At 35.7% G+C, this 24,659-nt stretch overlaps 2 protein-coding genes across 2 annotated transcripts; one reads left to right on the forward strand and one right to left on the reverse strand.

Moving 5' to 3' along the window:
* Positions 1–522: 522 nt before the first annotated feature.
* Positions 523–10,268, reverse strand: LOC144436136 (UMP-CMP kinase-like). Its single transcript, XM_078124837.1, has 7 exons — positions 10,198–10,268; positions 8,050–8,248; positions 6,513–6,659; positions 5,205–5,354; positions 4,080–4,159; positions 2,675–2,771; positions 523–2,261 (listed from the first exon to the last, which is right to left on the reverse strand). The coding sequence occupies exons 2-7, from the start codon at positions 8,131–8,133 to the stop codon at positions 2,226–2,228; spliced, it is 594 nt and encodes a 197-aa protein (XP_077980963.1). The 5' UTR covers positions 8,134–8,248; positions 10,198–10,268; the 3' UTR covers positions 523–2,225.
* A 366-nt stretch (positions 10,269–10,634) lies between these two features.
* On the forward strand, positions 10,635–24,007 carry LOC144436649 (SCL-interrupting locus protein homolog). Its single transcript, XM_078125487.1, has 16 exons — positions 10,635–10,708; positions 13,538–13,694; positions 14,280–14,330; positions 14,942–15,057; positions 15,207–15,382; positions 15,820–16,067; positions 16,380–16,463; positions 16,964–17,050; positions 17,281–17,422; positions 17,967–18,076; positions 18,467–18,605; positions 19,175–20,404; positions 20,854–21,287; positions 21,696–21,927; positions 22,470–22,699; positions 23,248–24,007. Exons 2-16 carry the CDS (start codon positions 13,549–13,551, stop codon positions 23,861–23,863), a joined length of 4,041 nt encoding a protein of 1,346 aa, XP_077981613.1. The 5' UTR covers positions 10,635–10,708; positions 13,538–13,548; the 3' UTR covers positions 23,864–24,007.
* Positions 24,008–24,659: the final 652 nt, after the last annotated feature.

The following is a 24,659-nucleotide window of genomic DNA, read 5'->3' on the forward strand; positions in this document are numbered from 1 at the left end:
AAGATACTGGCAAAAGGCAGATAAAGGCAACAAGAAGTTGGAAGAAGATGAGAATTTCAAACATCAGATCCAAAAAATTAAAATTTCAACCACGACTTACACCATTAACCTGAATGTGGTGTCCTCATACATCCATTCATTATAATGTTCACATTCCAATGAACACAAATTTTTCAGTTCTGTATTTGTCTGGGCAGATCAGGGTTACCCTAAGGCCTTGTAAGCCAGTCTTCCTTGTCTATGGTTAAGCTAACACACACACATCAGAATGTCAAGATACATTTATATGCATATAAAGTTTCATGCAAACTTTTGAATATAATACACTATTTAGTAAGTGTACCATTAATATGGATGTTCCCATACATGATGCAGAAAACTGTTGAAAATGTACTAAAATCACATCTTTTAGTAACATTTAGATTTTTGAGTTAGAATTGTCAAGGTCTACTAATAATAAAAGGAATAGAAAAAATATGGCATGAACAGAAGATTCTTGGACAATGTTGAATAAAATCTACTAGGTTTAATTTCAGGTACATAATCACATTACACAATATATCCAAGGATGAGATATGAGTTGCGATGCACAAATTATGATAAAATGTTCCACCACCTTTCACCCTAAGATATATCCATGTGGTACTACTTAGGTGAGTCTCCAAAATTGCAACTTCTCACTTTTGGACTACCTAGGTAAGTCTAGAAAATCACAAATTCTGACGGTTGAGGGTGAGACTCCCTAGGTAAGTCTAGAAAATCACAATGTCTCATTTTCGGGTGTCAAGACCACAGGTGGGTCTAGACAACTAGTACTCTCCTTTGATTAACAAGACTACCTTGGCAAGTCTTAAAGATAATTACTTCTTGCTTCAGTATTGGTGTCAAGACTACCTAGGTGAATCTAGAAAATCACAACTCTGGTTGACAGGACCAACTAGGCTAGTCAAATAAGCTACAATTTCTAATTCAGAGACAAAATCAACTAGGTGGGTCTAGAAAATCAGGATGCTAAGACCATCTAGGTGAGTCTAAAATAACACAACTCTTGGAAACAATCTAATGTACAGTTTGAGGCTAATTGTTATTCATATATGCTAATTTCCCTTTTCAGAATTGTTCTGGTATTCATATTTTACGATGAATAGCTTATCGTTCAGAGGGAGAATATTCAACAGCTAGAAGTTAAGAGATTACATCTGGTTATAAATAAACAGGAACTGAACTGGTTTAATACAATTTCTAGTTGATAGTGCCAACGCAAAGAGGAATGTATGAAGATGGTTTGAATATATCTCCTGCTGGCATTTACAATTTTAATTCCTGAGAAAATTTAGGAATAAAATGATAATTTAAAAGCTCAAGGTCAAGGTCAGATTAAGAATCAAATTTAGTTGTGAAAAACAGTTGTCCGGCACAGCTGTAGAGAATGTTGGTCCTGAACTACGTACAAATGAACGAACCTATCACTGATTAGATAACACTATTGAAAGAACCTGGGATTGAAACCTTGGCCTTTAACACATATTGCACTTATAGTATACCGATTACTGACTGCAATTACTGGTACTTACCATTGCTCTTTCCACAGTAAAAGACAATCAAAATTCGGTCAAACACATTTCAATACAAATTATTGTAAGTATGAAAGTTACTGATCAGAATTCAATTCAAATGACGAGAGTAGATTGTACATAACTTGAATAATATGTATGGTCATTGACTTTGTACGGTATTTGTAGGCTGGTCATGTGACAGGTATAGTCATGTGAAATATACATACCCTTTAACCTTTACCATTTCAAAAACATAGCACACAGTTCACATAAAAATGAATTTGATTATCAAATGGGCAAATGAAACTAATTTTATGTTACACAATCTCATTTAGAAAAAGGTGCTATGTATAAGTCTTTCGTCGAAAAATTTTCAAAAAAGATACACCAACTTGGATACAAAAAATATCAACCCTGTCAAACTTTGCATTGATTAATTTGTAGATGTATAGCCCCCTCTGTTGACAAGATATGGAATAACAGAACAATTTGAAAGTAAAAGTGTAAAAGTTGCTCAGGTAGGGATGGATACTCTGTGAGTAAAGTGTGAGAGACTGTGTCGATAGTGCATTATATATTCTTACATATACGTTATCCTATTTATAAAATGAAAGAAATAAAATTGAGAAAGTATTTCCCATGAATTCAGATATCTTTGTATGACTGCCATCAAGAAATGAACAGTTTTTCAACCAGGCTGAAGACCTAAAAGACAAAAATAAAAGTACAATTACAACCTTAGCAAAAAAAACTTTGACAAATTTTGTAAAATCATGTAAAAACAAAAAACAAAATCAGCACCAGTATCTCACTGTTCTGATTTTGTCTACGTCAAAACTGACATGTCATGGTACAGCAGAATTCTCCACAAGGGTCTTTAGGTCGGCACCCCTTTTTATGATTGCAACCTCAACTTTTAAACACCCCCACCCCCTAAAAAAAGGAAACTAAAATTTGTAATCTGCCAAGATGAGGAGCCAAAGTGTGAAAAAAGTGTCTTCCTGCCAACATTTTGTGTGTGTGCCTCACGCAAACTGTGCACAGTAATAATTTTGAACTGCGACAGGATTTTATTGATACATCAACTTGTCTGATAAACGTTTTATCCAAATACTCACTTCAGTTGGAGATCCAGAAGCCTCCACCTTCTTGACTAGGTCCTCTTTAGCATAAAAATCAATGATAGGTTTGGTAGAGTCTACATAGGTGACAAACCTACAGCAAAACAACATTATGTGATTAGAGATTGAATGGTACATTGTAGGGTGTTTGGTTGAAGATATATATCGAAATTTGCATATGCAGTGTGTTTTGTGAATGCATTAGGACAAGAACCAGCAAGTGATTGGTAATAGCATTAGGTGATATGATAGTTATACCACATGCATTTGGTGACACACACCACACTGTATGTGTTTGAACAAAAATACAGGATTTATACCCTGGTTGTTTTATGTCATTCTAAGGTGACAGCCAGGGCATACAAGCAAACAGTGAAATGATAAAATTGCACATTGTCAAGCTCAATTTTTGAACACTTGAGGAATATAATAACAAGTTGGCATTTTGACTCACATTTTGACAACCACAGAACTAATGACGTAAATGAACTTTGTTGTGACTAGAACACAAATCCTGTATCTTTGGTTTGAAGATGTACAACTTGGCTTGTAAATGTTGTTGGGGTTTACAATCTTTGCTTACAATATTAAGACTGATAAGGATCCAAACTATTTTGAAGAAGATATTATGTACATGTATTTTCAAAAAATTACTAATGGTTTTCCAAATCAAACTAGATATCAATATTATTACTTGTCATGTAAATATACAAGTATGAGTTAATAGCAGCATCTCTATAGCAGAAACCTTAAAGCTTGGTTAACAATGTTTTGCTAAAGACAAGCATTTTCTCTACTTGCAATTGCACTTTATTTCATATTAGAGAGTCAAAATAGAACAAGAAGATCAACTTCTCGGGCACACAAGTTGTGTGTGGTATGTGGAGCAGATTCTAGGCGTCATGGTAACAGAAATAGACTGGAAATAGAATGATTGTTACTTTCATCACCTAGGTAGTCGAATTATGTCTCTGGTAACATTGGTGAGTAGAATGCACTGATTTACTTACTACTCCATATTGTTATCAGCTGTAGGATCTTTACAAACGTCAAACAATGAGAATTATTGCACAGCTTGAGTGGATTCAGTATTTAGTAGAAATGTATGAATGTCAAACTATATAATAGTGTCAGCTGTACTAATGATGAGTTCTATTTTAACCAGTGTCACGATAAAATTTATTTCATTTCTAGCCCTGATAATATTTCTATGAAAAATGTTTGTCAATATAGTCATTTTTACACCGAAATTTGGCATGAATACACAAATACGAATTTTTCTATCATTTCTGTTCAAAATCAGGTTGAAATTTGTCAAAATTTTGCAAAAAAAAATAAAATACAATAAATAAACTTCTGTCAAAATAATTTTGGCAGGAAAATGTCTAGAACTGAAAAGTACCTTTTCTGTAAACTTTCTAGATTGTCATCATCACGACCACTGCCAGCAGCACCTCTACCAAGACATCTTTCTACGCAAATCTGTGAACAGTGAAATACAACAACATTTAGTATATTTCTTATCATTCATTACTCAGTTAATTTTAGAACAATTAAATATATTTATAAAGGATACTTCAAATAGACATTCTCAACTGATGGAAGTCAAACACTTATTTCCATTGAGGCCCTCAAAAATCATCAAACGTGAAGCAATAATAAAAGTAAATAACACAAAGAATACAGGAAACAGATACTTATATAAGGCCTAAAAAAAGTTGTTTGGTTCCGGTTACCCGACCCCACCTAGTCTTTCACGCCGACCTTAAACTTTTTTTTTTTTACATATTCAAGAAAGAAAATTGTGAAAATTGGATGCGGAAACTGATATCAACTGAAAAAGACAGTATAAATCTGTTCTTCCAATCTGTAATGGCTGTACATCTGATGAGAACAAGCCAAATAACACAGAATCCATATAGAAATCAACAGAAAACATAACTATCTGAACTAGACACTCACATATGAAAAAAAATAAATTAAAAAAATAAAATAAAAAATCTACTTCCCCACCTATTTTAAAATTGAATGTAATCGAAACCACACATTTTTTTTTATGCCTAATGTAAAGCCAAAAAGCAATAAAAATATAGTTGTCAGTGCAACATTAGTATAATATGTGTAGTTATACAGGTGTCAGTAATGTACATGTATATGATTGTAAGGGCATATAGTATTTTGTTAAGGGTTTGTGTCAGTGTGTCTGTCTGTCTGTCTGTCTGTCTGTCTGTCTGTCTATCTGTCTGTCTGTCTATCTATGTGTCTCTGTGTATGTGTATGTGTATGTGTGTGTATGTGTATGTGTATGTGTATGTGTATGTGTGTGTGTATGTGTATGTGTATGTGTATGTGTATGTGTATGTGTATGTGTATGTGTACAGATAGTTTTTAAATAGCCTTTTCTGAAAGTCTTGTGACAACTGCAATCACAACTGGGTAGATAATTTGTGAATACACTTCACCTTTAAAGTTTACATGTGAATTAAAATCCTTTTACAAAGACACCACAAAAGGAAACTGAACTTACATCTTTAGGACAGTCAAAGAAAAGAACAAACTTGAGGTTGGTCTTGTCTCCCATCTGTGAGTTCCAACCAGTCATATTGTCTTCATTTCTTGGGAAACCATCTATTAAAAAGTTGTTACCTTTCCCAGCTGCACTTGCTTCTTTCATTGCCTAAATGCAATCAAAAATTGTTCCGTTAAACCCCTAGTAGTTCTACTAGCCCTAGTTTTCATTAGTTTTTGCCAATGATGTCAAACTTTTTGAACAAAAATATCAATCCTTTTATCATATTCCTTTGTTCAGCTGAGGTAAATATGAATGACATAAGGAGCCTTATCACTATGGATTGAAGCCGAGTAATAGCAAAACCCCCTATGTTACTTAGTATTTTATGGCTAAATATAGAAAAAATACAGGACAATGATACACGTATACAATGTTGGGGGAAAATGGCAATTCTGAATGGCACTGCAAAACTAATAAGCTACACACAGATGTAAATGTGTACCATGTTGTGACATACAATGACCAGGGTATAAATCCCATATTCTCTCTTTGAACGCATACAACTTGGCTTGCACATGGTGTAATGGTCATTTATCACATTTTTTTAATTCATTAATCCAATATGGCTCTCTTGAAATATGTCTAACCATAAAATATATATAACTGTCAAATGCCAACAGAATCATTCCATGTGCTGTATCAAACCACCAAATGTAAACACTATTATTCCATGTGCTGTATCAAACCACCAAATGTGAACACTAGTATTCCATGTGCTGTACCAAACCACCAAATGTGAACACTAGTATTCCATGTGCTGTATCAAAACACCAAATGTAAACACTAGTATTCCATGTGCTGTACCAAACCACATGTGAACACTAGTATTCCATGTGCTGTATCAAACCACCAAACGTAAACACTAGTTTTCCATGTGCTGTACCAAATCACCAAATGTGAACACTAGTATTCCATGTGCTCGACCAAATCACCAAATGTGAACACTATTATTCCATGTGCTATACCAAACCACCAAATGTAAACACTAGTATTCCATGTGCTGTACCAAAACACCAAATGTAAACACTAGTATTCCATGTGCTGTACCAAACCACCAAATGTGAACACTATTATTCCATGTGCTGTACCAAACCACCAAATGTGAACACTATTATTCCATGTGCTATACCAAATCACCAAATGTGAACACTAGTATTCCATGTGCTGTACCAAATCACCAAATGTGAACATTAGTATTAAATGTACTCTACCAAATCACCAAAGGTCAACATAATTCAAGTCCAAATTTTCAAGTCTACTCACCTGCTCTAGAAGACTACAAGTGATTTCCACTGGTACAATTCTACCATCTTTGATATACTTTTCAATCAAATCTTTATATTCAGAAGTGGTCTTTTTTCTTTCAGCTCTCAGCAAGTCACCGGCTGACAAATGAATGTATTTGAATTTCTGAAACAAAATGAACCACACATCAGCTATGTCTGTCATCTGAAAACTTTTGCTCGACCGTTCTTAGTTACGTCTGAAAAGTTTTGCTAGACCATTCTCTTGGTGACAAAATGTGGTTGGTATACACATCTTAGTGTATGATGGAAGCCAATTTTGAAATCCCTAGTTTGATTTGAAAATGCATAGCAATGAGAGTTGTTACTACCACACCACATTATTTCCAGATTTCATATTTTTAAAAAGAAATTTGCTAGAACAGCTAAACTTCAATAATATAAATATTGTCAGTCAAAATATTAGCTATATCATAACACAGTTTTAAAGTGGTCATATGGATTAGAATTGAGTATTTATTTTGGATATTTAATTGATAAAACAACTTTACTATGTTTTTCTAATTGAAAAAATACTGTGAAATAACATATATCAAGTCCTTGTTTGTAACTCAATAAATTGCAAAATGTTAAAAAAATGTGTAAATGTTCATTACTGTACAAACAGCTAGGCAAATCAATTTACATGATTCAAGCCTTTTTGGGTGTACCCAAATATTACAATTGGCACCAGATTCATAGAGAAAATGTACAAGAATAGCCCTACTATCACTAGATCACATAAATATGTTACGAGTTGAGTTTTATGTACATGTAAGTTTAGATAGTGTCTCAAGTTCACAAAGGTCACTTTTACAAGGGAACACCACTCCATCAAGTAAAGACATTTTCATAAACTATCGGATTCTGGACAGTCATTTCACAATTTTACATCCCTTACAATTACTTGTGCTTTAAGAGCAACATCAAGTTGATCTTTTGCCTGTATAGGGTATCTTTGCAATGGCCCATTGCATTAAGGGAGTCAGTAGAAATATATTCATGGTTGCACAAATACTATGTCTCTTGTATATGACTCTCCAGAACCCATAGTTTATGAAAATTTCCTGGAGTGGTGTTCCCCTTTAATTAATTTTTTTTTTTTTTCATTCTCCATATATTTTCCTGTGTACAGTCATGTATATTTTTCTTGGTTTTTGTATGTTACTGATGAGCAGTAATGCTCAAATTGAATAAATAATTGTAATGATTGTAATAATTAATGTGTACTATCGCAGTTTACTGGTACATGAAAATAAGCTGTACATTGAACCAGGATTGTGCATGTGATAGAATAATCAAGTTTCCTTAGTTTCATTTTTAAAATTTCGAAAGTGAAAACACCAACAAATGAGAATACCAGGAAGTGTGTATGTTATTTAAATCAATGTATCCTTTCTTGAATACACCATGGTGAAAGCAGTCATGGTACATGTACTCTCAACCTGTAATTCTACAACAAAAGAAGGAATGCTATACAATTGAATTACAAAAGATGGTCTCAGAGTTTTACTTACTTCCACTATCTTTTCACATTGAGTTCCTTTACCAGCACCTGGGGCACCTAACACAAACACCACATTGGGCTTTCCAGTAGCCATGGCAGCCAGTCTTCTCACAAAGAAGCGTAACCCTGTCAGCTTTAAGCTTGTATATATACTAAGAGTTGCGACTGATAATCAACAGCTACATGTAATGTACCTGGTACAAATAATCCTGAAAAAAAAGAAATGTTGAACATAGATTTATGCAGGGCTCAAAGTCTACCACCAAGTTAGTACAAAAGCAACAAAACTTGTGGCTAATTTTAAATCACAGATAAACTTTGAAACTAAATATAAGGACACCTTAATTGCAATGCATGATGAACTGTATATGTATAGCCACATCTGGCATTTTGTATAGCAATGAACAAGACAGGACAAGACAACAATTTCTATTGATTGAAGTATGCGACCAAGCAGAAATAACTGGTTACATGATATCAGTGTGACAGCCAGCCTTTTGAAAGAATGGGACATATGTGTCCCCGAGACTTTCATTTTTCTGGGTCATCATAATTTTTTAGGACATTATAAAAAAAGTGCCAATGGCATTGTAGCACGATTGTACATTTAAAAAAAATATTTACCCACATGCTGATCCATGCTAGATATTTGCTGAATGATTATGTAGTTGCCTATCCAACCCTGTTGTTATCTATGCAATATACACGATCATTTGGCTGTGGCTATAGGCGTGGTCATGTTGCTAAACATATTTGCATACAATTTTAGTGTGGGTCATCTATGACCCATCACTTCCAAAATTGTGGGTCAGGTCCAAAAAATGTGTGTCAAACGACCCCCCCAAAAAAACATCTGGCTGCAACACTGATATTTCGTCACAACTGTAAAAATGTTTTCATTAAAACAAACTGATAAAATATGAATTCCAACTGATACAATAAATTCAGTAGACATTCTCCCTAAGATTCTGAAGGTATTTACTGCATTTCCAAATATGCTGTCATAGTGTGCAAGTATGTACATATATGTATATTACACAGTAAACACCTTTGGAGACACATAAAAAAAATTAGTTGCGAAATGTGACTACCACAGAACAATTTTTCACAACACAAAAAGTTTGGTCATGTGGAACTGAAAGGGTCATGACTTTGAGCACTGTGTACATATGGAATAATATAATATATTAAATTCCTGGTGCTATCAATATTTGTCTAATTGATTTTGAGGTATTTGTGGAAGGTCAAGTAACAATTTCTGCTGGTAGGCTGTTCCATGTACAATGTACTAGTATTTGTAATTATAAATACTATGTGAAAAATGAATGTTTCCTGGGATCATGTCTTGAAATAGTTGTTGAAATCCAGTTCTTAAAAGTCTAATTTGAGTTTACTGTATGCATAGATCTATCCACTCAAAGATCTATGGACGGTTTACAAATGCTGAAGTTATTTCAACTTAGTCTCTTCATCGGTCTGGGTGTTTAAGAATTTATCTAGCTATGGCATGTAGACCACAGACCCTGGAGTGAAGTCATATACGTCATATTAGTACTAGGGCACTGACAACAACCAAGTATGAACCCGTACCTTTAACCTCCAGGTGGAGGGTCTATGCTTTAACCCGTCCCTTTGTTTCCACGGGCCAAAGCAAAATATGCCAACACATCATATGCCTGTGTTCTGTTCATCTATTTCTAGTTGCAGTATTAAAATATGACATTATACTTAAATCTGGGTCGGGTCCGTCTAACGTCATTGACTGTACGACTGATTCGGTTTGACTGTAAGTTTAACGTTATAAAGTTACGTAAAAATACCACTTACAGTCACCCTCCTCACCATACACACACACGTGCACGCACACAATAAGATAACGATTGCGTCGAAATAATAGGCCGATGGTAACCCTGTAAAGTTTCACATGTTAAAACAGAGTTTAAATTGAATGTTTCATTGCCAATTTATGGCCAACGCGACATAGATTTCCTGGAACACGACGCGTTGGCAATGCCAACGAAATCAGAAATGAAAGCTTCGTCGTCGGTGACTGAAGGGCCACGGCAGTCGACATTGAACAATTTTTACAACTTAGAATACCACTAGATTCTCTAATACGGGAAAAGGGAGTTGGTATTAGTAAGAAATATTGACTTGCCTCTGTGCAACTGTTGTTTTACTTTTTTGACACGTCGTGCGATCGATCATCAACCTTCCATTAGTTGACCTTGTCCGGTATATTGGGTCATCGAGTTTGCGCAGCATATGAATGTCGGACTTTTTCTTCGTTTACGACACGAAATTTTGTTCGAAATTCATTTCCGTACTAAAAGGCCTGTTTTGTCACTGATGGAACTCAGTTTAAATTTTAGTATTACATTTTCCAATAGCAGGAAGTACGTATTTCTTCGATTCTCATTGTTCGATTGAATCTTCTGAAGTGTTACCTCACCGTCACAAATCCGAACACCATAAAATATTATTTGTATGGCGCTCTGGAGAATGCAAGAAGGAACAAACGAACCAACGAGCGCGTTATTTGACCTCCATTCGTCAAATCTTCTGTCCTTTGCCAAGACATTCAAATATTTTCCATGATAGTTGTACATTTTGTTCATAACTGTCTCAGAAATGGTAAATCCAGGATGAAGATAAAGTCTCCGTGCGAGGTAGGTCAAAATCCGTGTCCTCTAATCCCCAAAAGCGAGAAAATAGCGCCTGGCGAGTTGCGTTCGGACATGCCAAGTCAAGTCCACCTTTCGTACGTCCGTCTTTTGTTGACACTGCGGACTTTGTATGGATACCTGGCAAGGCGATAACTACCTGTGGCTAATCTAAACAATGCACAGGTAAACTCAATGTCCAACTGCCTACCTATGCAAGTACAAGCTTGCAAAAAACTTGCAAAAACATGAAATTTAGGCGGTCGGTATAAAATTTTGTAACTGAATCTGTCAGTTCAGTTCATGTGTTGAAGGAATGTGTAACGTAGCAGACGGCAGTGTCGTAGTGAGATAGTTTCAAGCAGTTTTTGTGTCCAAATATTTGATATTACTTCAGAAGCACACCAACTACTACCAAGTGCTGTTATTTCTCCTTCAATAAGTACGCATGTTTTAACTAGGTATGTTCAATTTCTTCATTTTTTTCTGTTTTTCGTAACTTATGTACATCTGTCAATCTGTGCATTGATCCCTTGTTCATGACACATGTACAATTTGATATTGCTGCAGGTGAAATTCTATGATAATGTACTCGGATGTTATTTTGTTTAAACCTGAATTATTTCTCTTTGAAAGCGCAAATAGTTTTCTGAAAAAATATCGTTTACAGTTGTGTATAATATTCTGTAGTACCCAAACATTACAAACTTTGTGATATTTGACCATGGATGTATTATACGATAACGTCCATGATTTGACATGTCTAGTGCATGAGTTCAAACCACATGTCTTCAAAATGTTGTGTCGACTCATACAGAACTTAATCACTTTTTTCCAAAATATTCTTGGTTATCAACAACTTAGAAATATACAGTTATGAAGACATTACAGACACAATATTGATAAAATCACTGTTGTCAATATAATAGTGTTTTTATAGCAAACAAGGCAAGTCTCTACAAAAAAAAAGTTGTACATGTACTTACACTCTTATTATTTATCTTTGAAAACACCTTCTGTCACATGTTGCTAGTGTATGTACATTTTGTACTTGTAAGGTCAATTTTCACACATTAATACACACATACACATTATATGTGTGTATGTTCATTAATACTAAATTTGTATATTTGTTTGCATAATATTACAATTGAACTTGTATATTTTGTTGAACTCTTCAGTAACTGAAAGTTTGCAGATTTTCTTTAGAGCAGTACTAGCATGTCAATCACACATCACACTTCTAGATTCAGCTAAACACATGGATTCTGTTTTGAAGAGGGGAGCCAAGTTTGAGGAATTTTGTAGCTCTAAACGTTTAGCTTTATTTTATATTTTCATTGAATCAGTATTGGTACACATTTATTTTGCGAAAATCAAATTTCACTCACACACACACACACACACACACACACACACACACACACACACACACACACACACACACTACAGCTGTAGTATGTGTCAAAGTATGACATGAATGTGTCCTTCCCTGTCTGTAAACAAACTAGTCAAGTCATGCATACATATTACATACAATGTTGGAAAACTTACTTGTATATTTGTTAGGCTGTACATGCACTGAATGCTCAGATTTAAAATTATGAGATCATAATAATCAAAAGGATGTACATCATATCTGGTGTTAGTACCATCATCCACGCAGGTATAAAAATGATGCCTTCAGCGCATCCATCCAACTCAAATAAACGCCTTCTCTTTCTGTCAATCAGATTGATAATCTTAATACCAGTTATCTGGTAATTTATACAGATACAGATGTTAGAGTAATTTCCAGCTCTTTCAAGCAACCTTTTCAATAACACCATCCATTGCATTTTTTTGAGTGAGCTACATTTAGCAGTGTACATGTACAATGTATAGCTGTAAGGACCCATAAGTTAGTGTTACACAGATCAAATCAAATTGGATTCTGTGTAGGGTCAGTGATTCACATCATTACTTTATCATAACTGTTGTAGCAGTGCTTATCTTTAGACTTCAAGTCTTGAAATCATTTTGCCAATCTCAAAACTTCAGATAATCGGTCATCAGAACATGTAACGTCCAAGTGTCAATATAGTAATATTCATTGTTTCAGAATATTGAATATTTTAGCTGCACATTTTTTATTTACATGTTCACGTTTACAGACAGATAAATGTATATATATATATATATATATATATATATATATATATATATATATATATATATATATATATATATATATATATATATATATATATATATATATATATATATATATATATATATATATATATATATATAGAGAGAGAGAGAGAGAGAGAGAGAGAGAGAGACACACACACACAGACAGACATAGGTAGAGATAGATAGATGGATACTAGATTCAAATATAGATAGATATATATAGATAGATAAATAGATTATAGATAGATGTCCAATATCATAACAGTGAATTGTATTGTCAATATATGCCTTATCTATTGCTTTACATATGAATGGGTTCAAGTTGTGAATTGTTCACTGTTTGATACTTGTCACATCTCACAAATATCATGTAATCATAGCAATAAGACTTACAAGACAATATTTGCAGTTGTTTGATTATTCAGTCATTCAAATTACACAGCAGACTAGGTTGTTAAATTTACTGTGACAGTTTTCAAATTTTTGCAATCAATAAATCAGTTAAGTTGTATGCAAATCAATACTGATTGTATGTACATGTACAAAACATGTCATGCCATGAATGTGTATGTTATCAGTGTCATGCTTTCAGTGGTCAGGGCATCCTTTCAAAGCAGTGTCCTTGATTTAGTGTTTATTTGGATTGTTTTCATAACACAGATTGAGAGACAATGAGTCTTGCTGTTAATCTGAATAAACTTCCCACCTATGTCAAGGAGTCTGCATACTTCAAGCAACAGGAAAGTAAAACAAAGGAGAAGTCTTCGCCCACCGGTGTGGTGCCATTTAGGTTTCCTTCTACCAAAAATATCTTATGGTAAGTTGCTGTCAGTAATTGAGAAGCCACATTAAGCCAAGTGTACAGATGTGTTACGTCATTATGTGATACTACTAAGAATTATTATGATTCAAGTGAAAATCATTATCAATAAATATTACATTCCTGTCATTATTTGAATCATCATAATATAAAAAAATGTTTGTATTTCATGTCAAACATTTATAAATATCCAATTACATGTATAATAAGTGTTGTATCAAAGTTAAATTTTGTTCCAAACACACACAAAAAATACCTGAAATTTAATTTTCGACTGCAGTTTTCAATTTCAATACAGTGAATTTCTAAGGTGTCAGACTTTTTTAAATGATTTTGAAACTATGTGCAAAGGGACTCCAGATTTCAAAGATGATATTTTGACTAACAGTTTTGTGTTTCAGAGTTGATGTGTAAAGTGTCAAGTTATTACCTGTTCACTGACCAAAGATTCCAGATTTCAGAGACGATATTTTGATGAACAGTTTTGTGTTGTATGAGTCACTGTTTAAGTGTCATGGTATTACTTTAAGTTATGTACTGATCAAACTTTTGCTAATGAAGACTGGGATTATCTATTTTCAGGAATAGATCACCAACTGGTCCTCCCACTGTCATCCATCTGACACAGAAAAAGTGAGTTTTTATTATCAAGTTTACTATTTACTGTAATTTGTGTGTTCACGTTATGGAATGATGCCTAACGAAGCTCACGTCTTTGTTATCCTTTTAACAGAATGTAATCACATTGTTTGTGTATGGGTATGCTCATAAAATAGACGAGGATACATGAATGTGTGATAATGTAGTCAAACAGTAAATGTCAGGGCTCAAAATTAATGATAGCCCCACGTCCACAGACTAGCAATTCTTGTTAATGGACTATCATAGATTGCAGCTGGTAGTCTGCTCAGGCTACCACTGATTATGTGATGATTTAGAAGACAAAATGGAAGATTTACAGACATGGATGTATTTTGATAACCCACATATTTCCAATGGGGTGCTCTGTTTTTCAGTTCAGGAATACATGCATGGGAATAATGGTCACCATCCTTAGGTTACCAATTTCTGAAAGTGGTCGTCCACAGGGACTACGAACATGTGAAAAGGAAAACGTTAATTTTGAGCCCTGGATGGGATGTAGTATTTTGATACTTCATTGATGTAATTTCCCAAAATCCACTTTACTTTAGGTATCACAATTGTAAATTTACCATATACATGTATCTGTCTTTCACTTCCAGGGACATCAGTATTCATTTAGTGGAGAAGACACTGCAATTAGCCCACCGTCATGCTAAACAAATTAGCAGACTTCCTTATCATTGCTTTCTGCTAGCCTCAGTCAACATAGATTCAAGTAAGTATAATTATTAGGTTTTGAATTAGGAACCTGTTTTACTGTTAATACTCCATGCGTTCACTGTCTGCTGTGAACATCAATTCTTTTCAGTTAGACATTGGATGACATTTTCCTAAGTATTGATGTTTATTATGTTTGTTTTATAGGTGAAGGTGTGACTGTGACTGTAGATCGTTTTGACCCAGGTCGTGATTTACCAGGCCGACCTGGTAGAGTAACTACTGCTCAGCTACCCGGAGACCACATTATCCCACTAGCCACAACTTTCAATCCTCAAGGAATTCCCTCTTCATCTGTTGAACACTACATTTCGACATTCAAGGTATTGCCACTTGTAACATTTAGTGTTTGGCCGGCTTCAGTCATGTATCTGTACATTTGGAGACATGCATAGCAAATTTATGAAGGCTTATATGCACGCAGCAATAAATACTTGAAATGTCATGGATTTACATCGTGAAATCTGTCATTAAACCTATGAAAAAAGGATTCCCATACGCTCTTTCCATACACATGCAATTACTTCTTGAAATTTGAAAAAAAAAAGTCATTCTTGAAATTATTGAAACAGATATATTTTGAGAAACTCAAAGAGAGGAAATGTGTATCTGAATTCTTGGTATAACATGTACTGGTACTCCATGGTTTTACCTGAAGGACAGATGTCTTTTCTGTGTGTGATCACTTCTGCTCCCAGTTAACTGATACCAACACACCAGCACCAGTGACAAATATCTTTTCTGAATTTCTTCTTAATAGTTGCTTCAACACCACTGCAGCAGCAAAGATTCCATAGACATCAACAGGTTCCTTACTCTCAAAGCATTCTGCTGTTGCTATGACAATGATGAGGATGTTACATTCAATCTGCATATGGTTGGCGTCACCATGGCAACAGAGTTTGATGTAATGCCCATCAATCCCGTCCCTATCATACCCACAGCACTTGCACGTAACTTGTCAGGACCCCTCAGCCTCAGTGATGTACAAGGCACACCTAAGTCAGGGTAAGTTAACATTACAAGCAAACATTCCGTTATTAAGGGATGGGGATAGGACGCTTTCTTGTGTAACATAAATTTCTGAATTTAAGAGAGAATGTTACCAAGAAAATCTATGTATGCAATGAGAATATGACAATATGATATGACATTGAGAATTACCAGTCAATGCATGTCACATATAAAAAAGGCCCTTCTGTTGAGCTTCAAAACAGTTAGCAAAGCAGATTTTGAAGATAAAATGTCTTCTAAACTTATTATCATTCTTGACTTTTTTTTTTCTTATCTAAGTTAAAACTGTTTATAAATTTTTTACAGATACATCACCATGGATCAAACCAGAAAGTTACTTCTGCTGTTAGAATCAGATCCCAAGGTGTACAATCTGCCACTAGTTGGAATGTAAGTATAAACATTTTGTTTTTACAAACTATTAGGGTCTACCAAAGTTAATGACAATGGATTTGTCAGAGAGATGTTATGACATCTTGTCCTATACTCTATTAATGTATGACAAATAATAGCAAAGAAACATTTTAAGTATATAATCATATTTGAAATATTATATTTATGTTATCAGTATTCAGCCCATTTGCTGTTTCTGATTGCAGCTTCCTCATGAACAAGTAACAATAGTTTATTTGCTGAAATTTAAATTAGTAACCTAAACTCTTCGTACATTTGACAATAATTTAAAAAGTGCACCATTGTAAACGCCAATGGAACTCAAGTAGCATATTTTAATTACCACACATCTGATTTATTGTTTGTTTCTCTAGATGCAATTATGAACATCAAAACTTTTTTCTCAAATTCTTCTGTTCTTGAGCAAAGTTAAAGAGGACAAAACATCTAATATTGAGTATTAAAAAGCTTACCATTTGACTTTCTTCTATTTTCAGTTGGCTGAGTGGTGTTACAAGTATACAGAATCCTTATGTATGGGCCAGCTGTCTGCGGTATATGTTCAACAGTAGCATCCAGGAAAGGTAAGACAATAAGCTGTGTAACTCATCACATATTTTCACACTTGTCCTTTGTCCTTTGTAATCAACACCTTTGCATATGACCCTGTACAGTTTTTGCATTTGCTTGATCTGTTCAGGTGGTGAATGCTTGTGAGAGAGTGTGTAGGAAAAGTTGTGCAGCCAAGTTTTTTTTTTGAAATTATTGCCTTCTCTGTACAGGTATTCATACAGTTGTTATTTTTACTTTGCAGAGTTTGCAGTGCTTCTCAGGGATTCCTCCTAGTTCTCTATTCACCAACCCATGTCAACCCTGAATTCTATGAATGTACAGCCAAACAGGATAACCTTCAGTTCCAGATACATTCCTGTGAAGAAAACCTTCACTTCTTCAAGGTAAGACTCGCTACTAGAAAATCCAGATAATGGGAGCACTGTACTTTTTACAAAGTGATGATCAAGTCAGTGGTCTCTCATCATATGATATAAAATTTGGAACAATTACATTATGGATAGCATTGCAAAATTAATTTGTGTTCCACAACATAGAGATACAAGGGACTCAGACTGTAGGAATCATTGTGGCTTAGAATAATATGATAAAACTGTAAGACCTAGCAATGGATGGGTAAGAGTACAGAAAGTATTCTAGTGAGTGATGCTGTGTATCCTGTAGCTGTAGTTTCATGAATAGTGAGCTGGTGTTTTATTTTTCATAGTACATCAACGTCATACACGTGGCACGGATGATTAATGATTATATGTTTGTAAATTTTGAAGCTGCAAGTTGTCTTCCCTGAGGTGAAGAATTTCATTGCAGTAAGTAGCAGTGTTACAGACAAAGAAAGTAAATCTCAAACCGATTCATGTGGTGTTCTTACGATATTCAACATTGTACTTTCTTTTCCTAACTGGTTTCTGTCTGTCTTTCCTTGTACAGTATGCTGATAATACTTGCCGGCCTCCCACTCAACTTGATCTGCAACCAACTGTAGATGGTCAACATCATTCTGTCTTTGTCGAGGCTGTCAAACAAATGCCACAAATAGAGTAAGTCAGATTTTCAATGTATGTTGCCGGCAGGTGTTCAGTCCATTTTATTAGTAGACCCACTCTACGTAATTATAGTTGTGCAACTTTATTGAACCATGGGTGTAGTCTCATATTTGTCATAAACCTAATTTGCAGAGAAGTCAAAGTATACTGGTATAAGCATCATATATGTAAATTTCACCATAGGAGCTGCAGCATATCTACCGCTAGTCTGGATGCTAACTGTGTGAGTGAAGGTATAAATTGTAACTATACTGTATAGGAACTAGACTAATCTACAGCTATATCACCTTGCTTGTCTCCTTGAAGCCTTTAAATTGAAACCCAGTCAATGCCTGGTTGTACTAGTTCCGTTGGTCATACCTGATTTTGGTTTGTGTTATATAGGTCCAGTCCTGCATTACCTCCTGAGATCCAGTTACAGCGTATGTTTCCAGGCAGTGCTAATAATTCAATGGAAGAAGAAGAAGAAGCTAATAGTTCTATGCCAAGACCATCTCCTAGTCCTCATCCACTGGGTGATAAGGTAAGAATGTTTTGCATTATACTGTTGCGTCAATGTGAACCATAGTAAAGTGTTCTTTCATAGAGTTTATAGGCCCATATCCAATCATTTCTGCGAAACAACAGAAATCAACACAACAAAATATTCTATCAATATGCAAATTTAAAAGATATGCTATCATGAGAAAATGCAGGGGGAAACAGTACAGACAACCAGCCAAAAGAAGCTGCTCTGTTCTGTGATTAGCATCAATCAATCAGTCAATCATTGGGCAAATCAATTGACCAACCAATCAATCATTCAATTGACCAACCAATCAATCAATCAATCAATCAATCAATCAATCAATCATGCATAGAGCACAAGAATCCAGAACAGTTTTCCCTGATGACATCTGACTTTGATCAACTCTGAAAACTTTCAGAAATTATTAGTTCTTTTTCTTTTTTGTTTTTGTTAATTTCCAAACTACAAAAACTCTTAGCGAGTGAAAGTACTTACTGTAAAATATGGCAAGTGGGCCATTTAAAGTGTGTTACCATGTTGTTTGACATCATCTCTAATAACTATTTTTTTTTGTTTCCTTCCAGCATGCCCCAAGTGTCCAGCCATCAGTACCAGAGTTATCATTCATCCTTGATGACAGCTTCTTTGAACATGTGCCAGAGACTGGAAATAGTCACTCCACTCCAGCTAAACAGACCCCAAGTCGGAACAGACCTAAACCTGACATGAATGCACAGGAAAACAGTCCCTATCAGCTGAACAGAAATAAGAACCAACTAATTACACCAAGACAGGCACCTATCAAACCATCACCAGGACGGACCAGTAGACCAGGTCCACTGAGACCATTAAATATGGATATTAATCAGATTAACTCTATGCCGCCCAGTCCTGCTATATTATCACCACCTGCTATGATGCAGAGAGGCGTGCCACCAAGAGCCATGATGTCACCACGACAAAACAGAGGCATGACACCACCACCAGCCTCCAAACAGGGACCTCCTCAACCACAACAACAAATGAACTACCAACAGCAGCAGCAGTTCAGTGGACAACCATCTATGAATTATCAACAACCACCACAGCAACAACAAGGACAGAGCAGGAACTACCAGCAACCACCGGCACAGATGAATTACAGACCACCAGTAACAGCACCACCGCAGTCGCATAGTGGTAACTACACTACTGGCACAAATGGTCAGAATTTTGGAGGATATCGTCCACCCGTCAACCCAAGGATGCAGGTAAACGGACCTGTTATTAATAATAGTGGAAATAGATACCCACCGCCTTCACCATCACCTATGAATGCTAACACTGCCAGACCAAACATGCCACAAAGACCTACAGTAAGACCTGGAAGTAATCAATATATGCATCCAAACACTGCTACTAACCAGCTACCCCCACAGCCAAATACATATAACAACACTGGTTTGAATCCAGTCATGCAGAAACCTTTCAGAGCTCAGCCTAACCCTACTCAAGGACATTATGGTAATGTTTCTCCACCACAGCCTGTAAGAAACTCACCACCTCAGAGGGTTACACCACCCAGGGGAAGACCTCCTACGCCTACTGTACTGTCCAATGGTGAGGTACGAATGCCCAACAACCACTACCAGTATCAAGTCTCCCAGCAAAGACAGTATTCACCACCCAAGGAGCAAGGTAGCAGGAATGGGTCACCACCTACTCACACTCCGACACGTAGACGAGACAGCACTGGTAGTGAGTCTACGCTGTCACCGGATGCTTATCACCTCTTGATGCAACAAGACAAGCAACTGAAACTGCTACAAGCTCAGGTAGGTGACAGTAAATGAATATCATTCTCTACCGATCTTGTCGAGTTTACTTAATTCCCTACTTGAAAGGAAAGTCTTACACTCTACTTCAGTTCAGTTGTGTGGGAAAGCACCAACCTGCATAAAAAAAGAACCATTGTGTTATAATTGTTTTTTTACCAGCAACTTTTAGTAATTGTCAATTTCTATGTTCTTTACATCTTTCTACATTTCTATGTTCTTACAAATTTTAACAAATCACCAAAAGTAACAACAGCTGTTTGTGATAATATACAGAATCATATTTCTATGTCATCTTTGGAAATGACTGATAAATCCCAAAGTACAAACATAAAGAGAATAAAGATTTTATCTTTCAAAGAGAGGGATATTTATGTGCTCTATATCTGCATTTTACGTTCTATATGTAGATTTTTAATATTATATATTCATGTGCTTTCTATTTCCAGATCCAACTGTTACTTCAAGCACAAGCCAAATATGATACAAAGAGTTTACCATCCAACCCATCCTGTAGCACTCTAACACCACCAGTTTCTCCAGCCAGCATATCTTCACCAGGTGCTTTTCACAAAGGACCCTTCCATAGACCATCAACTATGGACATGGCCACATCACCAATGTCTGCCTATCCCAGACACAGGATGACCACAATGTCTACAAACACTGGTCCCAGTTTGTTGATGTCACCGGTATCGTCACAAGCCACCATGGATACTACTCTGTCTGCCCTGTCAGATACTAGTACACAGATCACCAGCAGGATGTTTGATATCAGTGGTACGTTTGCTCTGCCGAATACACAGGAACAAACTGAAAGTGTTGTGTCACCAATTGTAGCCCTAGATCTGCAGAGCTTTGCTGATAGCAGTCCACATCAAAGGTAAGTCACCAGAACAAGCTGATGAAAGTCTGTAAAAAATGTGTTGTAAAAAAAGAGAATGTCTATACTTCAAATAATTTAATGAAAAACAGATATTTCAGGAATCACCTTTCTTTCAGAGTGAAAGTCCAACCAATTTTAATAATACTGTGGAACGTATGTAACAATAAGAGTAAATTAACGTTCTGTATTCAAAACAGTCATAAATAAGAAAACCCACTGTGGTGTTAAACATCCAAAATTCATGCTAATTCTATAGTAATCTAGTACAGAATACTCTGTATGTTTATTCAAATGTATGCCAAAGTTACTTAGGTTAGAGATGTTATCTGAAAGGGAAAGACGTTACAGAAATCAGTCTTACTCTAATAGTTGTTCATCATTTTCTTCTCACTTTTTTCCTCACAGAACAAATGAATTATCAACTGGGTGTTTCAATAGCAGTAGCATGCAGTTAGACAATTCTCTACAAGGACCAGTCTTAGGAGAAAGTGTCAGTATGCACATGCAGCAACAGAGAGTGTTAGAGAAACAGCAGAGGATGAGAGAAGAAGAAAAATCTACCTTCAAAGAGACCAAACCTGGCACTGAAAACAGTCTACTGATCAAAGACGAGAAGAAGTTCTATGAACAAGTGCTGGTAAGCTTCTTGTCTCTTCTCTTCTAGTCACATCTCTTCTCTCCTCCTCTCCTCTCCTCTCCGCTCCTCTCCTCTCCCCTCCCCTCCCTTCTTTTCTTCTCTTCTCTTCTCTTCTCTTCTCTTCTCTTCTCTTCTCTTCTCTTCTCTTCTCTTCTCTTCTCTTCTCTTCTCTTCTCTTCTCTTCTCTTCTCTTCTCTTCTCTTCTCTTCTCTTCTCTTCTCTTCTCTTCTCTTCTCTTCTCTTCTCTTCTCTTCTCTTCTCTTCTCTTCTCTTCTCTTCTCTTCTCTTCTCTTCTCTTCTCTTCTCTTCTCTTCTCTTCTCATCTCTTCTCTTCTCTTCTCTTCTCTTCTCTTCTCAAGCTAGAGAAGGAACCCAGCTGTATAATTGGGGGCCTGGTAGGATACAGGTTGGAATGTTTAATGCTTTGAGCATAGATTTGGAAAGTACTCTATAAAAACTACCATTATTATTATTATCATCATATTACTCAACTAGAAGCAATAGAGGATTCATTTTTGAAATGTAACTCTTTATCTCACCAGGGTCAAGTCAACCAGTTGTTACAGAAATCTGAGGACACATCATCAGATAAGCTAGATGACAGTAAATGTAGTCTGAAGACTATGGATAGCCACAGCAGTCACAGCAAGAGTTCCTGCAATTGCAGCATGGACATACAAACACCCAATAAAAGTGATCTCTCCAAACTTGGCATGTCCTATGACGATAGTGACCTGCTGATACCTACCAAAGGATCACCAGAAATGAATAGGTAAGATATTTGATATTGCATTCACTGAAGGATTATCTGTAGTATATGGAATCAGTTCATGAGTTAAATCTGGAGTTTGGTGGACTAACTTTCATCAAGCTAGGGAGCATACTAGTATTGTGTATGGATTGCAGCAAATCTGGTGTTTATCAGACCCATTGCTATCAAGCTAGGGAGTAAAGTCACAAAATGTTAAGCCCCCTAGCCTAACATATTTTACCACTGTCCACATTTCTACAGGAGTCTCGATCTCATCTCGTACAGTGGCAAAATTCCAATCAAAGATTGTATAAAGAGGACACACTGAAAGTGTACTATCTGTGACATTGATACTTTCAAATTTTAGTTTCACATATTTGTCATCGTGATACTCCACATATATTTTCTATTAGATATTTCGATTAACTTGACTTCATTGTCATCATAAAATTTCATAATAGGAACTTGGCATTCATTTCAGTAGGAATTGGTTTTACATGTTTTTGATAGCATTCTCCGGAAAATTGTTGAAATATTTCTAACTTATATTTCTTGCTTTTGTATTCTAGATTTAGTTCTGTGATTGGAGACTACATACCACGTATCAACTACACTTCATTTAGTGAAGCCACAATGAACAGTACCGACTTGAGCTTTGAAGCTAACGCTATAGCCATGAAATATTTATCTGACAAGCAGTTATCCAAACTGTCCCACCACATGGGCCAACAGAGACCAACGACCACCCAGGAAAACTTGCTGCAGACCGTACTCACCAAGGCGTCTACAGATAAAACTCTGCTGGGATCCAGCAGTTGTGATAGCTCCCCAGTTAATATGTCTATAGCTTCTAAGAAGTATCTGGAGAAATACGGTCTCTTAGAAAAATCTAGTACCTGTAGCACTATAGAGGAAGTCAGTTTATGTCAGAGATGTGGCGAGGAAGTGAAAGACAGTCCACGCCATAATAGAAAATGCTACAGCCCTCCATCTAGGGATACTAGTTGTAGGACGCTGTCGTCCACCCAAGAGCTAGGAATGCAAAGCCAAAGCCCAAACACCAACAGAGAATTATCGTTCTCTCAGATCTCCAATAGAACCTCTTCTAGTCAGAGCTCAAGTAGCAGTAGCGACTGCAATGTGTTGGATTTGAAGAAGATCAGAGAAATGCCCAAACTGTTGTAAATAGACTAAATATACTGTCTATAGTTTTTGTACATAGATAATACTATATTAAGGAGAATATTGAAAATGATGAAGAGTTTGGAATGTGATGTGTTGTAAATTCATAATTGTAGATGACAGAAATGATGAACTAAAGTCAATGATTGGGAACGATGTTTTGAACACTTGAGATTTGTTATCTAATTATGAAAGTCTTTTTTTTCAATGTATGTAAACGCTTTTTGCGCTTTTTGTTGGCTGACTTCTAGCCACATTTTTTTTGTAAGAATCGCTGTCACCTTCTTATTTATTTCTTTATATCAACATTTTTACCACAAAGACATGTATGATCAATTTGTACTATGTGATCTATCTTGTAAATAAATGAAATTTATATAGAAGCCTACACTGTTGTGAGTCTTTCTTCCATGAATGGTGTGTCTAGACCTAACCATTTGAAAGTCACAGAAATGCAAATCCAAGCACACACACATCTGTCTTGTTAATGAATAAAATTCATATAGAAGCCTACACTGTTGTGACTGAGTCTTTCATTCATAAATGGTGTGTCTAGACTAAGCATATGAAACTTACAGAAATGCAAAGCACACACAAACATCATGCCTTTACTGTATAGTAAAGGTAAATTTTTGCAGATATCTCATGTCCCTACGGTACGGGTTGACTTCCATGACCCCCTTAGAGGCACCAGTGTAAACATACCAGATGCAATCTCTACAAATTTACATTGAATTGTGAACTTCCACTAACCAAGTGGTCTATTTTACTGATGAGGGTTTCACTATTCAAAAGTACA

Source organism: Glandiceps talaboti, chromosome 6 (genome assembly GCF_964340395.1).
Source record: "Glandiceps talaboti chromosome 6, keGlaTala1.1, whole genome shotgun sequence".
In the NCBI taxonomy this organism is placed as follows: Eukaryota; Metazoa; Hemichordata; class Enteropneusta; family Spengelidae; genus Glandiceps; species Glandiceps talaboti.

Bases quoted from the DNA above. Each gene is read 5' to 3' on its own strand.
- LOC144436136 (XM_078124837.1), bottom strand. From the start codon at position 8,133: ATGGCTACTGGAAAGCCCAATGTGGTGTTTGTGTTAGGTGCCCCAGGT. The intron at 5,355-6,512 runs GTGAGTAGACTT...GATTGCATTTAG, and splicing joins CTTGTAGTCTTCTAGAGCAG to GCAATGAAAGAAGCAAGTGC. The intron at 2,262-2,674 runs GTGAGTATTTGG...TTTGTCTTTTAG, and splicing joins CTTCTGGATCTCCAACTGAA to GTCTTCAGCCTGGTTGAAAA.
- LOC144436649 (XM_078125487.1), top strand. From the start codon at position 13,549: ATGAGTCTTGCTGTTAATCTGAATAAACTTCCCACCTATGTCAAGGAG. The intron at 18,606-19,174 runs GTAAGAATGTTT...GTTTCCTTCCAG, and splicing joins CTCATCCACTGGGTGATAAG to CATGCCCCAAGTGTCCAGCC. The intron at 21,288-21,695 runs GTAAGTCACCAG...TTTTCCTCACAG, and splicing joins GATAGCAGTCCACATCAAAG to AACAAATGAATTATCAACTG.